Genomic DNA, 17,164 nt, shown 5'->3' with positions numbered 1-17,164 from the left:
AAATCAAACACAAAATACAAACATTAATACTACTCCAGACACATATTCAGACAATTCTACACAAGGAGATAACTTTAGATTCCATTCAACTAAATCCCTTAAATTACCTCAATTTTGGTCAGATTGTCCTGAAACATGGTTTTTACTTATTGAAGGACAATTTGAAATAAATAACATTATTGATGATAATATCAAATTTCAAAATGTTCTTATTTCACTTCAACAAGAAACAATATCCAAAATTGTTGATGTTATCAATCCTCCTCCCTCTATTAATAAATATGATACAATTAAAAAAATTCTTTGTGAAAGATTTTCTCTAAGTGAAGAAAAAAGACTTGAAAAATTATTTTCAAATACTGAATTGGGAGATCGATCTCCATCTGAACTTTTTAGATATATGAAATCACTAACAAGTTCATCATCTATTTTTAGTCAGGAATTACTTTTCAAATTATGGATCAGAAAATTACCAAAAGATATTCAAATACATTTAACTTCAAGTAATATTAAAAATATTACTGATATAATTTCACTTGCAGGTAAACTTTTTGATTTAATTAATAAACCACATTCTTCTAAAATTTCTTCAATAGCTAGTATTGAAAACAATGTTCTTACACAATGTGTAAAAAATTTAACTGATTTAACTACTACAATTTTTCAAAATTTAAATCAAATTACTACCGATATCAATGAATTAAAAATTCGATATAGATCTAGAGAAAGAAATCAATCTAACTTCAGAAATTTTTCTAGATCTAGAAGTTTTAATAATGATAATAATATATGTTGGTATCATCGAAAATTTAAACATAATGCTAACAAATGTATTAAACCCTGTAATTTCAATGTAAATAAAAATAATCTTAATTCAAAATCAAATTCTTTAAACTAAACAAATCCGTTATGACTGTGGGTAATAATGGAGTTAATAATCAATCGTCCCACCGTCTATTCATATTTGATAAATTCAATAAATTAAATTTTTTAATTGATACAGGTGCTATAGTTTCAGTTATTCCTTCTTCAAAATTTAAAACTTATAAACGTTTTTCTGACCTTAAACTTTCGGCAGCTAATGGATCTAGCATAGAAACTTTTGGAACAAAAGTTTTAAAAATTGATTTAGAAAAATTTGGTATTTTGGTAGATATTAAAAATAAAGAAATTACAGATTTGAAAACAAAATTAAAAGTTTCTGGATCTTCTGGTTTTTGCGATATATTTTCCCTTAAGATTTCAGAAAATAAATTTACAAATATTTTAAATGAATTTCCTCTTATTACGTGTGAACCTAATTATACTGAAAAAGTACAACACAAAACAGTTCACCGAATAGAAATAAAAGGAGTATCTCCTTTTTCTAAACCTCGTCGCCTAGATCCTATTAAATTAAAAATAGCAAAAACTGAATTTGAATTTTTAGTCAAAACTGGCATATGTAGACCTTCTAACTCTCACATCGCTTCATCGCTTCTCCACTCCATCTGGTCCCTAAGAAAGATCCAAATGACTGGAGACCTTGTGGAGATTACAGACGACTTAATTTTATAACAATACCAGATAGGTATCCCTTACCTCATATTCATGACCTTAACATAGATTTAAAAAATAAAAAGATATCACCAAATACCAATGGCAGAAGAAGATATTCACAAAACAGCTATAACAACTCCATTCGGAATGTTTGAATTCGTACGAATGCCATTTGGATTATGAGACAGTGCTCAAACATTTCAATGTTTCATAAACGAAGTATTTTCAGGATTAGATTTTGTCTTTGTCTATATTGACAACATATTAGTAGCTAGTAACAATGAGGAAGAACATATAGAACATTTAAAAACAGTTTTTAAAAGACTTGAGAAATATAATTTAAATATTAAACCTACAAAATGTATTTTCGGAGTTGAAAAATTAGACTTTCTAAGTTATGAAATTTCTAGTGAAGGAATCAGGCCTTCTTTTGAACGAGTTGAAATAATTACTAATTTTGAAAAACCTCTCTCAATTAATAAATTACAAAAATTTTTAGGTATGGTGAATTATTACCATAGATATATTAAAATGTTAGCAAAAGAACTTAGTCCACTACATGAAATGTTAAATTTTGCTATCAAAAATAAACTTAAAGAATTAAATTGGACAGAAAAAACTACTTCAGCTTTTGAAAATGTTAAGAAACTCTTTACACAAAAAACACTACTCACTCACTTTGATAAAAATGGTCAACTATCACTTGCTGTGGATGCATCAAATGTTGCAATTGGAGCAGTTCTACAACAAATAAGTAACAACTCCTTAGAACCACTTGCATATTTTTCAAGAAAATTAACTCAAACTGAAATAAATTATTCTACTTTTGATAGAGAACTTCTAGCAATATACAACTCTATTAAACACTTTAGACATTTTCTTGAAGGAAGAACATTTACTATATACACTGATCATAAACCTTTAACACATGTTTTAAATTCAAAAACAGACAGATCACCTCGTCAAACTCGTCATCTTGAATACATTGCACAATTCACCAATGACATTCAATACATTTCTGGCAAAAATAATACAGTAGCTGATACTCTCTCACGGATTCCAGATATTAATACAATTTTAACAAAAGATATTAATTTTCAAACATTATATGATGAACAACAAAAAGATGATATTCTTAAAAAATTAATTCCAGATCTTAGTTCCAAAAATAATTTAAAAGAAATTAATATTCCTCTTCTAAATCTCAATATTTGGTGTGACATTACTCAAAAACCTTTTAGACCATATGTTCCTAATTCAATGAGAAAAATTATATTTGACAAAATTCATTGTTTATCTCACCCAAGTGTTCGAACAACTAGACGTCTCATACAATCTAAATATTTTTGGCCAGAAATGCGTAAGGAAATTAATAATTGGGCTATTAGTTGTATCAATTGTCAAAAATGTAAAATTCTAAATATACGAAAAGTCCTATTCAAAAAATTGATATTCCTTAGGACGATTTGAACATATACATATGGATTTAGTTGGTCCACTACCTATATCTAAAGAAAATCGGTATATATTGACTATTATCGATAGACATACACGTTGGCCAGAAGCATATCCATTAAAAGATATTTCAGCAAAAACAGTACCAACTACATTTGTTCAAAATTATGTTCCTCGTTTCGGTATTCCACTCAAAATTACAGTAGATCAAGGTCCATAATTTACATCTAAATTATTCACTGAATTAACTGTTTTATTAGGGGCTCATAAAATTCACACTTCTCCATATCACCCACAGTCAAATGGAATGATTGAAAGATTTCATAGAACTTTAAAAACTGCAATTACAGCTTCGGACGACTCCACACATTGGTCAGAGATTTTACCTTGGATTCTTTTAGGTTTACGAACTTCTATTAAAGAAGATTTGAAATGCTCTTCCGCTGAACTTGTATATGGACAAACAATTAGACTTCCTGGTGAATTAATTGTTTCTAATTATAATAATGAAATTGATAACACAAATGAAACTCTTACTAAAGTTAGAAAACATTTCTCAATTGTTCGATCAAAAATAACTCATCATATCAAAGAAAATGATTTTATTCCCAAAAATTTAGACACTTGTGAATACGTATTTCTTAAAGTTATTCATATGTCTAATTTACAACCACCTTACGAGGGACCATTTAAAGTTATTTCCAGACAAATTAAAACATTCAAAATTCAGCATGGTAATACTATTAAAACTGTTCCATAGATTTACTTAAACCTGCACATACAATTATGACTAATACACGAAAAAATACACTACAAAAATACACTACACTCCACAAAAAAAATTTCATTTAACATTAATTAATATTTAATTTTATTGATCGTTTCACTGGAGTGGGAGTAAATGTAGGGTCTTTATTAAGTTGTTTATTTTATTTATATTAATACTTTTACTCGTTTCTTACTTGTGATTTTTCAATTGTTTTAAAATAATTAAGTTACCTTTTTTTAAATGAAAATTTTTGAAGTTATCAAAATAAGAAAATTTTGGAGTTTATAAAATTTTGTTAAACAAACTGATTTTTTAAATAATTAAATAAAAATATTTATAATAAAATAGTTTATTTTAAATACTAGCTATATACATTATACCCTGAACAGGTTTGCAGTGCAGATCTTGCTGTGAGTTTAGTCTCTTGAATCGCAGCAATGCGAATGTTGTGCCGCTTTATGAAATCGACTATCTCCGTGATCTTCCCAGTTAGTCCATTACAGTTTAACTGCAGAATTCTGAAGTGCATAGGGGGAGACGTCGCCACTCTGGGAGTAAGTGACGGGTGACTACGCCTGGGTTGAGGAAGGCCAGGACGCAACTACTGTTGTGGCCCTGGGACTGGGCGTCCTTGAGCAAGAATTGGGGTACCCGGTAGATGGCGGTTTGCGACCTGGCAACATGGCGCAATGAAACCCATCGGGGGGGGGGGGGGTTGCTGTCGCGGAGACCAGAACATCTAGGAAAGTGGCACCGCCCAAGGCAGGAGCTGCATTGGGCGGATGTAGCATACATATATATTCTGTGCTGGAATACGGTGCAAACAGGGTTAGGGACTAAGAGTCTGTTTCCCTGACATACACTATTGCTGCCGAAAAAGAGGGGGGGGGGGGGGGAGAGAAGACGGGGGCAGTGGCTGATGCTCAGCATTGCTACCGACTCTACTACGAAGATAGTAGTTATGAGTGGTAGCAGCTGCTTGAGTTGTTGGCGCCGCGGGGCGCGAGCAGCAGTGGGTACTAGTTGTGGCTTGCTGAGCAGCTGGGCTGCTGGAAGTTAGTGGGGGGGGGGGGGCGCTAAGTCGTAGACTACGGGACGCCCTTGGACGTGAACAGCACGGAGCCACAAAAGATTTATAAAAGTTACGTGGACGTCGGGTTTTGGGATCAAGCCCAGAACAACCTGTCCGATGCAACCATCCCTTACACGAGACACACTGAACAGAGTATGGCCGTCCTAAAAAGATTCTTTTCCGGCAGATGCAGCAAAACCATTTCTCAGTACCGGGGTCAGGAGACGGACCCGGATTGGATTCGATACCTTCCCGGAGCAAGAGAATATGGAGCAGTCCCGCTGCAAGGAGCTGCTGGGAGGATGACAATTTGTGGAAGGGACTCAACAAATTAAATGGGGTTACACTAAAATGACATTCCTCGGTCGGGAAAAATCCCGAGTCGCTCCGGTACATGGAACCGACTGCCTTGGGAAGCGACATATTTTGTGTCCTTTTCGATTGTTATATTGCAGTTTTAAATTACAAAAATTTTTAGAAAATTTACCAACCAGTGGAAAAAATAATTTCACTTGCAAAGTATGCCAACACCCTTAGCCAAAGCAAATGTCAAATTCTTCTTCTTATGATTTGCTTGCAACAAAATTTGGGAGTTGGCTACTTTTCAATATCAGATGGCGCCAGTGTCACTCAATCCACCGTTCTCCATAAAAATACGTGCAATCTACTCATAATGCATAAGCATGTGTTAAACTCATCTATATGAAAAACTGCCTATGTGGCGGTGCTTTAAAAGCTTGCAACAAAATTTGGGAGTAAGCTTCAACTGCTAAGTCTGAAGTTTTGTTATATTTATGGCCACATTACAATAATTTCTCACTTTCTTGAGTTTTGAGGCACAAGCGAACATCATCGCAATTGCGCATGATGTTGCGTTGGTAAATATAAAATAACTTCAGACTTAGCAGTTCAAATTTGTTTCGGATTGGACAGCCTTTACGGTGAACTTCACCGTCTTCCTACCTTCCTTATAATTACTTTTACATTGCGACATTTTAACAACATACTCTACCGCTATCTAACGGCCGCTATATAGTGGCACCGCTTTCGAGGAAACCGAGCCTCAAGTGTATAAGTGTAGCAGCGGATAACTGCTAACACGCATCCAAAAATATCGGGAGAGGTGTAAATAGACGCGTTTTGACCTTAGCATCTATAGCCCAAAGGTGAAAAAAAGTATTGTCAAGAAAGCAAAAAAATTACCCGGACCACTCCAAAACCGGGGAGGGACTCATAATAATTTTTCACAGAACACCTTTCTGCATTGACGGTCTTTAGCCGCTCCTATAAATAGGATAAAATTCCAGGGCATCTGTCGATTGCTAAAACGCGTCCAAAAATATCGGGAGCATTGACCACAGGCGGAAAAAAACTATTTTATTACTACCTTTATATTAAGTCCCTTTCATGTTTGTCCCCTCATTTCCATACGAATTTTTGACCCAAATTTTTTCGGCAAATTCGCGTTGAGCTAGACACTTGATACTTAGAACATAGTTCAGATTTGGGGGACATTACAATACAAGAAAAAATCCGCTAGGTGGCACACGGATCGAGATATACAGAAAATTAATTTTACACTGGAAATTTTGCGATCGACTTTTAACTAACTTCTCGGTGAGACTTGCAAGTCGATGGCACTACAAAATAAAATGCCGCCAAGTGGCAGACGAATCGAGATGAACGAAAATCCCTGAAAAAACGCAGGGAAAAGATTCCCGATTTTTAAGTAACTTCCCGGTGACTAGAGACTTGAAACTTGGACCGTGAGTCAGAACCCGGTGACAATGCAATATTTGATCAGAAAAATTTCGCAAGGTGGCGCATGGACCGAGATATTAAGAAAATTAGTTTGGTGCAGAAAAAAGGTTGGAATTAGTGATCCAGTCTCAGATCAGATCAGACTTAGGTGGAGGGCAGTGTGACGAATATTAGCAACACTAAGGCATACTATCTTCTCTAAGCCGATACTAAGCAGTCATTTGTATCTACATAAACAAATCAATCATTATGTCTACATATATGTACATTCTACATACAAGAAGCGGAGAGATATGCACAAACAAATGCATATATCTGAGATGCTCACAAAAGTATGCAATCATCGGCCGAAGTATCAGTTACATATACACGCGCATATGAGAAGCTTTAAAAGTGCATCTGTAGTTTATAGCTGGTAAACAAGTAGTAAATTCTAGAAGGAGAAACGCCTAGAAGTATGCCAACGAGGAAACCGAAGAGTATAAAAGCAGCACCAGCTGAAGCATGGGCAATCAGTTTGATTTAAGCACGCTATTGGTTGCGAAGTATAAGTGTTATTGTACTTTCAAAGTAGTCTAATAAAGACCATTTTGCATAATTGAATTTCGGAGTTATTTATTCAACAATTTAGCGATACGAACGTTAGTAGAAGGTGTTAAATAAGCGGAGTTTCACTAAATTCATTACAATTGATGTCAGAAGTGGAATTGTTGAAGATTTCGAATACAACTTGTACATGGCAAAGTGGAGTGAATTGAAGATCCAGAAACCGAAGGAGTTGGAGAGCCGTGGATTGAATACAACCGGCAATAAACTCGGACTACAAACACGACTAAGGGAAGCGATGGAATTCGAAGGAATCGACGTTGATGAACACACTTTTTATCCTGATGTGGAAGAGTCAGCGACAAAAATGGAGGAAGAGATAGAGACTCCGAATCCATTGGCAAGTGTTGACACTAACGCGATACCAGCAGTGCTGAACAAATGTTGTCACAAATGTCATCTCAACTGGAAGAACTGAAAACGTATATGTCATCACAGATGGAATCCCAAGAGAAACTAATAACATCTAAGGTTGCAGCACAGGAGACGCGTATTTCCGAAATGTCGGCACAAATTTCAGCACAGATATCATCTCAGACCTCCACACAACTAGAAGAGCAGGAAATCCATATATCATCTAAACTGGAAGCGCATATGGAAGAAAAACTAACCCAGTTTCATGAAGGCTTCAGTGATCGAAAGGATAAAATAGAGGCAGAGATGGATGCTCTGAAAGATAGGATCCAGCAATTACAAGTAAATCGCCTGGCTGTTCCAGCGAGCAATCCGAAGGTAAAAACTCCATCTTTTGACGGTTCTGTTCCTTTCAAGGCCTTTAAGCTACAGTTTGAAAAGACCGCAGCAGTGAACAACTGGAATGTTGATGATAAAGTTGCTGCACTCTTCATGGCATTGAAAGGGCCCGCAGCTGAGATCTTACAAACCATTCCAGAGGGCGAACGGAACTATTATGAAGCATTGATCGGCGCTCTAGAGAGACGATACGGAACCGAGCATAGGAGACAGATATGCCAAATGGAGTTACTGAACCGCTTTCAGAGGGCTGGTGAAACATTGCAAGAGTTTGCGTCGGATGTTGAAAGGCTGGCACATTTAGCGAATGCGGACGCACCCGTGGAATACACCGAAAGGGTAAAAAACCAGAGCTTTATAAATGTCATAAGGGACGTGGAAACGAAGCGAGCGACATACGCAAACCCAAAACCTACATTCACAGAAACGGTATCACATGCTCTGATTCAGGAAACAGCATTGCTTCTGTGTAAGCCAGCATTCAAAGCACGCCGTGTGGAGGTAGAAAGGCCAGACTGGGTGAACACAATATTGGAGACGCTGAAAGGATCGCAAAAGCGGAGTGCAAGAGTTATCAAATGCTTCAAATGCGGGAAGCCCGGTCACATTGCACGTCATTGCGATCTTGATCCTAGTGGTTTCGACAGCATGGGTGGTCTTAATAACAGAGCTGGAGGGGATGAGCAAGAGCGAGTGAAATGTTGAGATCGAGAGCTAGCTCGAGCCATTGAATGGCCTGTGATATCTGTGTCGCAAATTGGAAGGAAATCAAGCATTCTTACCGTCAGAGGGAATGTGGATGGCAAAGAACGTGTACTGACTGTAGATACGGGCGCTTTTCATTCCTTGATTCGATCTGATTTGGTAAACAGGAGAGCAAAGCCATTACCTGGAGCAAGGTTGCGTACGGTCACTGGCGAGTATAACCAAGTCCGGGGAGAAGAGATCTGTGAAGTCTTAATTGGAAAGGACATGGTTCTACACAAATTCGTTGTGGCGGAGATTGTTGATGAAGTCATATTGGGAGTGGACTACTTAGTTGACCATGATATCAGGATCGATATGCAGAGAAGGATTATGCGCTATAAGAACCAGGATATACAACTTAACTTCAGTTCAGAGAAAGGGTTCAGCAGTAAGCAAGTGCTGGTGGAGGAGATCCGACAAAGACCACAAAAGTAAAAGAGTATATCGGGCAAAGGTTGATGGATCGAATGGGCTAAATAAAGCGAAATCAAGGGTACCTGCGAGCGAAACACTGGCCTTGACAAAACCAAATGGACGCACAAAAACGAAGGAAAGAATTTCCCAGAAAGAATACAAGAATACGAGGGTAGTTTCAAGCCAGGCCGCACTACTGTTGTGAAACGTGGGAACGATACTGACTATGCAAAGCCAACCCGCAAGCGCAAGCTCTACGTAGGTGTTCATTGGCCAAACAACAGGGTGTGAGGGAACGAACCTGGATAATGAGTAGTAAGAGGAAACACAGGTACGACGAGAACAAAAATTCGGAAGGTTTCTTGGAGGGATATTTGGTACAGTTATACAACCCTCACTTGCGGAAAGGTGATCTCTCCAAATTTCGGTGCAGTTGGGAAGACCCGTACAAAGTTGTGAAGAAGACCAGTGATACCATCTACCGCATAAAAACCATTGGGAAACCACGAAATAGAAGGGTGGTTCATTTGGAGATGCTAGCGGCGTTTAGATCAGGAAATTTGTCTGATCGGGACGATCAGACTTAGGTGGAGGGCAGTGTGAGAATATTAGCAACACTAAGGCATACTCTCTAAGCCGATAATAAGCAGTCACTTGTATCTACATAAACACATCCATCATTGTCTACACATATGTACATACAAGCGGACAGATATGCACAAACACATGCATATATCTGAGATACTCACAAAAGTATGCAATCATCGGCCGAAGTATCAATCATCGGTCGAAGTCACACTCATATATACACGCGTATATGAGAAGCTATAAACGTGCATCTGTAGTTTATAGCTGGTGAGTTTATAGCTGGTAAACAAGTAGTAAATTCTAGAAGGAGAAATGCCTAGAAGTATGCCGACGAGGAAACCGAAGAATATAAAAGCAGCACTAGCTGAGGCATGGGCAATCAGTTTGATTTAAGCACGCTATTGGTTGCGAAGTATAAGTGTTATTGTACTTTCAAAGTAGTCTAATAAAGACCATTTTGCATAATTGAATTTTGGAGTTATTTATTCAACAATTTAGTGATACGAACATTAGTAGGTGTAAAATAAGCGGAGTTTCACTAAATTCGTTACAATAGCAAAAGGCAACTCATTTGCGCCCAGTCGACAAAGTATTTTGTCAAGATTTTGCTTTAAGGCTTATTGAAAGGTCACATCAGCACGCAGATCCCACTTAAATTCCAATATGCAGGCAAGTAATCAAGTGCGTCCGGCTTTATCTTCACCAACTATTCGAGAGCTCTACTGTCAGTCCTCACTTAGTAATTTTTTAGGCGGAATATTGTTATTCTCAATTGTTGTTGTTGTTGTTGTAGCGATAAGGTTACTCCCCGAAGGCTTTGAGGAGTGTCATCGATGTGATGGTCCTTTGCCGGATACAGATCCGGTACGCTCCGGTAACACAGCACCATTAAGGTGCTAGCCCGACCATCTCGGGACCAATTTATATGGCTACGTAAACCTTCAAACCATCCCTCTCTCCCCACCCCCAAGTTCCACGAGGAGCTTGGGGTCGCCAAAGCCTCGTCTGTTAGTGAAACAGGATTCGCCTCGGATAGGTGAGGTTGACAATTAGGTTAGGAGAAGCTATAGCGCTGGCAACCTGAAGGGTTACGCTACACAGCCCCTTGAATCTGGTAGTTTAGCTGCCTCTTACGACAGGCATACCTACCGCGGGTATATTCTAACCCCCTAACCCGCTGGGGTTGTTATTCTCAATTCGTCATAATCGGTGGAGCTTGTACTGCGTCATCAGGGTTTGGAGTACCGGATTAACCATAACTAGCGCTATATGCATAACAATGAGTAATCTCTCCACACTCTGTCTTGAAACCATCCGTCATCCTCCGTATTTTCTGCTGCAATAAGCTAGCATCTGAAGCTTTTCGATGTCATCACATTTTGCTTCAAGTTTCCTTCGCAAGGTGCTTAAGTGTTCTGCCCAAGTCGTTCTGCTCTCAAATCGTAGTCCTTAACATGGTTGCAGTGATTATCAACTGCAAAATAGATCTTATCCGAAGTTTGTTAAACAGCTTTTCAATGGTAGACGTTTCTACGTGGCGGACTCCAAGCTCAACATCCAACCTGCGTAAGTGATTGGGATTTTAGGGGCCCCTTACGAAAAGCATGAAATACACTTTTAGAGATTCTTAAAAACACTTCTAGTCAGGTTTATTATTATTTTTTTTTTAATTTACATATATTCATTAAGTTGCACTGTTTTCTTTTTTACATATATATATTGTATATATTTACTTATCTTTTATGCAATTTCGTATAAAATCTCGTTTCCTACTGCAAGCCGACACCTTCTCGTTCCAGTAACCATGAGGGCAGGAAGTAAACATTTCGTTACGTACACAAAATCGCATGATTTCTGGGATTGGATGACATCCTTGACGGCTAAATCGTTTTACCATATTTCCGAGAACATCATTTGCTAATATTGAAAAACATAAAAGTATGCAAATATAAGTATGTAAATATATAGTGCATAGTAAATTTTTTGTGTAGGATTATGGATATTAGGGTGAGCCAAATATATTTTTATAACTGATTTAACGATTTTGATTCCCCTGGTATTACCAATGGGCTCCAGCGAGCCCAACAAAGAAGCCACTGACGACAGGTTTGGTGGCTAAAACCGTAAAAACGGTTAAGCGCCAATCAAGTTAAGTATGAAAAAAAAATATTTTTTCCAAGAAATTTTAAAAAATTTGTATCAATTTGGACCAAGGGGACCAAACTGTTACGTGTGATCATGGATTCACTTCAGCCGATCACGGATGTATCGATTCTACGCCAGTGATGAAATTGTATCTACTCCATTTAAATAAAACCCGTAATTGTACTACCTCCAGTGAAATAATAGAGAACTGTTTTAGGGATATTAACAAACTTTATGACTTGAAACTAGAAAAAAGACTATCTCCGGAGAGAACTTACCGATTGCAGATTTCAGTAAAAATTGCCTAAAATTTCATGATAAGCACTTTAAACAATTGATTAAATTGAAAAATATAGTAGCGGAAAACTTTATAGTCTCTACAAAACCAAACCAGGGCACGTATCGTGTTATACGATCACATATCGAAAAGCAATTTCATTCAAAAGATGAATATGAAACTGTCAAAAGATGCTTAAAAACTATAATAAGGAGCTCAGAATTTTGTGTAATAGCAATAACAAATACAAGCTAAGGATCGGGAGAAACTTTTTCACTCTATTTGCTATCTAATAATGAAAATATAAACTACGGTTTTTGATGTTGCATTTTTGCAATGACGTAGCAAATGCATAGCCGCATATTTTGTTAGTGTACTGTAATAAATATGCTAGGGAAGTATGCAGTGCAATGACGCTGATGCTTTTGCGCAAAATCCTTAACTCCCTTATTAAGGAGTCACCAAAAAGATCCCGGAACGACGCCCTAATGACCCCGGGAGGACCACGAGGGAGTCCCCAAAATAATCCCGGAACGACCCCCAAATGACCCCGAGGGAGTCGCCAAAGCCATGCTGAAATCACCTTCCAAAGACCCCGGGAGGGCCCCGAAACTACCCCCGAAATTATCCCCAAAAACTCCAAGAGGATCGCGAGGGAACGCCTGGTATGGACCCCAAAAGATCTCAAGAAGACCTCGAGCGAATCCCCGAAATTACCCAAACATTTACCCAAGAGACCCCGGAAGGATCCCAGGGTGTCCCAGAAATTACGCCCAAATGACACCTAAAAACCCCCGGGAATACTCGCCAAAATCATCTCAATATTACACTCAGAAGCTTCAGAACTACACGCGCACTGTTTACGCATATGGGTATATTTTTTCGGTTGCATATCTCAGCATCATTATATTGCAAACTTCTGTAGCATAGTGGAACGCAACATAATCGGAATTTCGCCAATAAATGTTTTTTGAATTATGGATCTAATGAATACTGGTAGCCACCATTTCATATATGTCCCTAATCCTATTAAACATTTCGATAACGTTTTACAAGATGGTGCAACACCTAATTTTTATCAAAAATTATCAAAGCAGGTATCAAAAGACGCGTCTCGACCTCCGTTTTAAGAATGCGAAAGCGGAAATCAAAAATTTTATTTATGTAGAAAGTTATTTACAAAAAAACGTGTAATGACCCCGAGAGGGTCTGAAATATTGGGCCCCATCCATAGCTTTTTTGCACAGAATATCTGTCTGCGTTGGCGGCCTTCGGCCGCGATTTAAAAAAAATAACCCTGGTGGGTCCGACGCCTGTTTCGGAATCAAAACTAAATGCGCGCAGAACACTTTTCTGCATTTGTGTGTGTGTGTGTGTACACTAAGTCTGGCAAAAAACAACAACCACATGAAAAGTTGATCCGATTTTTGCTTATATCATTTGACAGAAATAAAAATTTTAATTTTCGCTTTCGGATTCTAAAAACGGAGGTCGAGCTGCGTCTTTTGATAACACCTTTGATAATTTTGATAAAAATTAGGTGGTGCACCGTCTTGTAAAACGTTACCAACATTTCAGAGCTATGGCAATTTAAAAAATTTACTTTGATCACGGATCGTATGACACAAAACGGGTTCAACTCACGAAATTAAGGGCCTCATTCTCTATTACAAACCGAACGTTCGTTTCGCCTCAGAGATTAAAAGCCTTCTGCGATTTACAACCAGATTGACTGAATTTTTGTATGAGCCTTCCGCGATTTACAACCAGATTGACTGAATTTTGTGTGTGTTAGTGCAGTCGGGTGGCTTCGTGACACACGTATTTGTTGTCGGCTACACGTTGATGAAAATCAAAAATTTTTGATTTTTTCATTTGACGCTAGCTTATTTGATAGTCGCGGGGTGTGATTGACAAAACGCAGTGTTGTATTTAGTTTGTGTCGACATTCAAAATGAACAAGTGCGCGGAAGAACAGCAATTCATATTAAAATTTATTGAAAATTATCAATGTTTAGCAGCTTTATGGAATGAAAAGCTTTTATTATTATTTAATAAAATTTTTATTAATTTTTTTATTATTTAATAAAACTGCTGTAGTTGCAAGTAAAAAAAAGTCATCATCCGATGACGACATATTCACGTCCGAACGCTACGGTTTCTCAATGCAAATGTTGATTGATGGCTTTTTATTTGATAGTCGCGGGGCAAGCGTCAAATACCCGACACGCACACATACAAAAACTCAGTCAATCTGGTTGTAAATCGCGGAAGGCTTATAGTGCAAATACTCTAGCCATTAAAGCCTTCCGCGATTTACAACCAGATTGACTGAATTTTTGTATGTGTGCGTGTCGGGTATTTGACGCTTGCCCCGCGACTATCAAATAAAAAGCCATCAATCAACATTTGCATTGAGAAACCGTCGCGTTCGGACATGAATATTCCGTCATCGGATGATGAATTTTTTTACTTGCAACTACAGCAGTTTTATTAAATAATAAAAAAATTAATAACAATTTTATTAAATAATAATAAAAGCTTTACATTCCACAAAGCTGCTAAACATTGATAATTTTCAATAAATTTTAATATGAATTGCTGTTCTTCCGCGCACTTGTTCATTTTGAATGTCGACACAAACTAAATACAACACTGCGTTTTGTCAATCACACCCCGCGACTATCAAATAAGCTAGCGTCAAATGAAAAAATCAAAAATTTTTGATTTTCATCAACGTGTAGCCGACAACAAATACGTGTGTCACGAAGCCACCCGACTGCACTAACGCACACAAAATTCAGTCAATCTGGTTGTAAATCGCGGAAGGCTTTATGTTAAGGCCTCCTGCGATTTACAACGAGATTGACTGAAGTTTTGTATGTGTGCGTGTCGGGTATTTGATGCTTGCCCGCGACTAACAAATAAAAAGCCATCAATCAACATTTGAATTGAGAAATCGTAGCGTTCGGACGTGAATATGTCGTCATCGGATGATGATTTTCTTTACTTGCAACTACAGCAGTTTTATTAAATAATAAAAAAATTAATAAAAATTTTATTATATAATAATAAAAGCTTTACATTCCATAAAGCTGGTAAACATTGATAATTTTCAATAAATTTTAATATAAATTGCTGTTCTTCCGCGCACTTGTTCATTTTGAATGTCGACACAAACTAAATACAACACTGCTGTTTTGTCAATCATACCCCGCGACTATCAAATAAGCAAGCGTCAAATGAAAAAATCAAAAAATTTTGATTTTCATCAACGTGTAGCCGACAACAAATACGTGTGTCGCGAAGCCACCCGACTGCACTAACACACACAAAATTAAGTCAATCTCGTTGTAAATCGCAGGAGGCCTCAAACGATGGCAACATTTCATTTGATAACTGATTTCGCTTTCCGATTTGCAATTAAGTAAGAAACGAAAAGTCCGAACGAAAATGATAGAGAATAACATTGTTAGACGAAATCGTTTGGAGGCGAATCGTTCGTCTGAGCTATCGTTCGCAATACAGAACGAAGCCATAAATTTTATTTTATTTTTAAATATTTTAACAAACACGCCATATTCAATAAGTTTTGTGAAAAAAATCACAACTTCTGAGTGCCACCCTAAAGTTACCAAAAAGCCCCTTTGATAACCACTTAAGAGGGTTGAAGAAAAAAGTTAATTAAAAAAATTTCCATCTAACCTTTAGCAATGCACTTTTTAAAAGCACGTTTATAAATTTCTTTGAAAGTCGATTGTTGTAAAGCACTTTCACTCTCAAGGTAATCGATTGCACGTTCGTAACTGCATTTTCCTCCATGACATATTCCGGATCTATTGAAAAGGCATTCCACAAAGCACTATATAAAAATAAATCGAAGTAGATAGGTATTTGTAAACACTGTTTTTTTCAATAGGGGGACTCATGTAACCGTATAAATGCCTTATAAAGTGTGTAAACGTATAAATTTATCTAGTGCGTAAACGAGCTGTCAAATTTTGTATGAAAAATCATTTACACAAATTGTATAAATTTACGCGCACATTTCATTGTGTAAACGCGGTAAACTCCAAGGAATGCAACCTTGCAGACATTACAGCAGGCATTTTCATCAGAAATCCCCAACATCAGCAAGTAAATGTATTTTAGTTTTGATTTTTCACTTAATCTTGGCATTTTTTAATTTGTATAACAATCAAAAAAATTTGTTCGGCAATAATACAGCTGATAAACATTCAAGTTTATCAATAGTATTACTAGGTGCGTTCATATAACAGCGTGTGTAAATGGATATAATTTTACACCTTATAAGTTTATATGCTTTCATGAGTCCCCCTAATATTTTTACTTGTGCAGCGTCATTATGTAGATTATAACATTCGTCCAAAATGGGATTTTGAAATGGTTCCGGAAAACGGCAGCAACTTTGGGGGGCCTAGTAAAAAAAATTACTTTATTTATGTTACTAGAAATTACTAACAAATATTTGGATTTATTCAAAATAGGTAAATCGTTTAATAACAAACAATTGATTTCGGTAGTTTTGAGCATTCCGTTGTGATCTTTTGCTCTGCGTGGCACTGGAATTCAAAGATAGATTTAATTAAAGATAATTGAGCTTTGCGTGTGAAATTATAAAAAACGCTTACGAATCCAGCCAGCATCCAAATAGCAAGCAACATTGTTTTGCGAAACATCTTTGCAAAAAAAAAATAATAATTTTTAAAGAAACTTCAAATATAAATTATTTATAAGTCACTTTATTGAAATTCACACTCTAAGTATATTAAGTGCACACAATTTTAGTGATACTTCCCGTTTTTCTGTTTCATCTAAATCCACTTATGAGCCTCGGTTCGAACTGAAGACTGTCGTAATCGTTTGCTTATCGTGCGTGCGTATCTTTTGTATCTTAGAAATCTAGCTACCGGCGGATAATTCTCACTCTATGTGGATGTGTGAATATTAGGGTTTTCTTCTTTTGAGGCGTTATTATTTTGTCCCTTAGACCTTTTATACATGCACTAATTCACAA

At 37.0% G+C, this 17,164-nt stretch overlaps 1 protein-coding gene across 1 annotated transcript; it reads right to left on the bottom strand.

The window, feature by feature from the left end:
- Window positions 1-11,341: 11,341 nt before the first annotated feature.
- Window positions 11,342-16,960, bottom strand: LOC137246906 (uncharacterized). Its single transcript, XM_067777931.1, has 5 exons — window positions 16,779-16,960; window positions 16,656-16,709; window positions 16,478-16,564; window positions 15,832-15,988; window positions 11,342-11,621 (listed from the first exon to the last, which is right to left on the bottom strand). The coding sequence occupies exons 1-5, from the start codon at window positions 16,824-16,826 to the stop codon at window positions 11,434-11,436; spliced, it is 534 nt and encodes a 177-aa protein (XP_067634032.1). The 5' UTR covers window positions 16,827-16,960; the 3' UTR covers window positions 11,342-11,433.
- Window positions 16,961-17,164: the final 204 nt, after the last annotated feature.

The sequence above is a fragment of the Eurosta solidaginis genome, chromosome 3 (assembly GCF_040869045.1).
Source record: "Eurosta solidaginis isolate ZX-2024a chromosome 3, ASM4086904v1, whole genome shotgun sequence".
NCBI classification, from domain to species: domain Eukaryota; kingdom Metazoa; phylum Arthropoda; class Insecta; order Diptera; family Tephritidae; genus Eurosta; species Eurosta solidaginis.
The sequence above is the reverse complement of the archived record's forward strand: the minus strand, read 5'-3'. Positions and strand labels throughout refer to the sequence as shown.

Coding starts and splice junctions, on each gene's coding strand:
- LOC137246906 (XM_067777931.1), bottom strand. CDS start 16,826: ATGTTTCGCAAAACAATGTTGCTTGCTATTTGGATGCTGGCTGGATTC. Junction 16,710..16,778: donor TTTGGATGCTGGCTGGATTC/GTAAGCGTTTTT, acceptor TTTGAATTCCAG/TGCCACGCAGAGCAAAAGAT. Junction 16,565..16,655: donor CAAAACTACCGAAATCAATT/GTTTGTTATTAA, acceptor TTTTTTTACTAG/GCCCCCCAAAGTTGCTGCCG.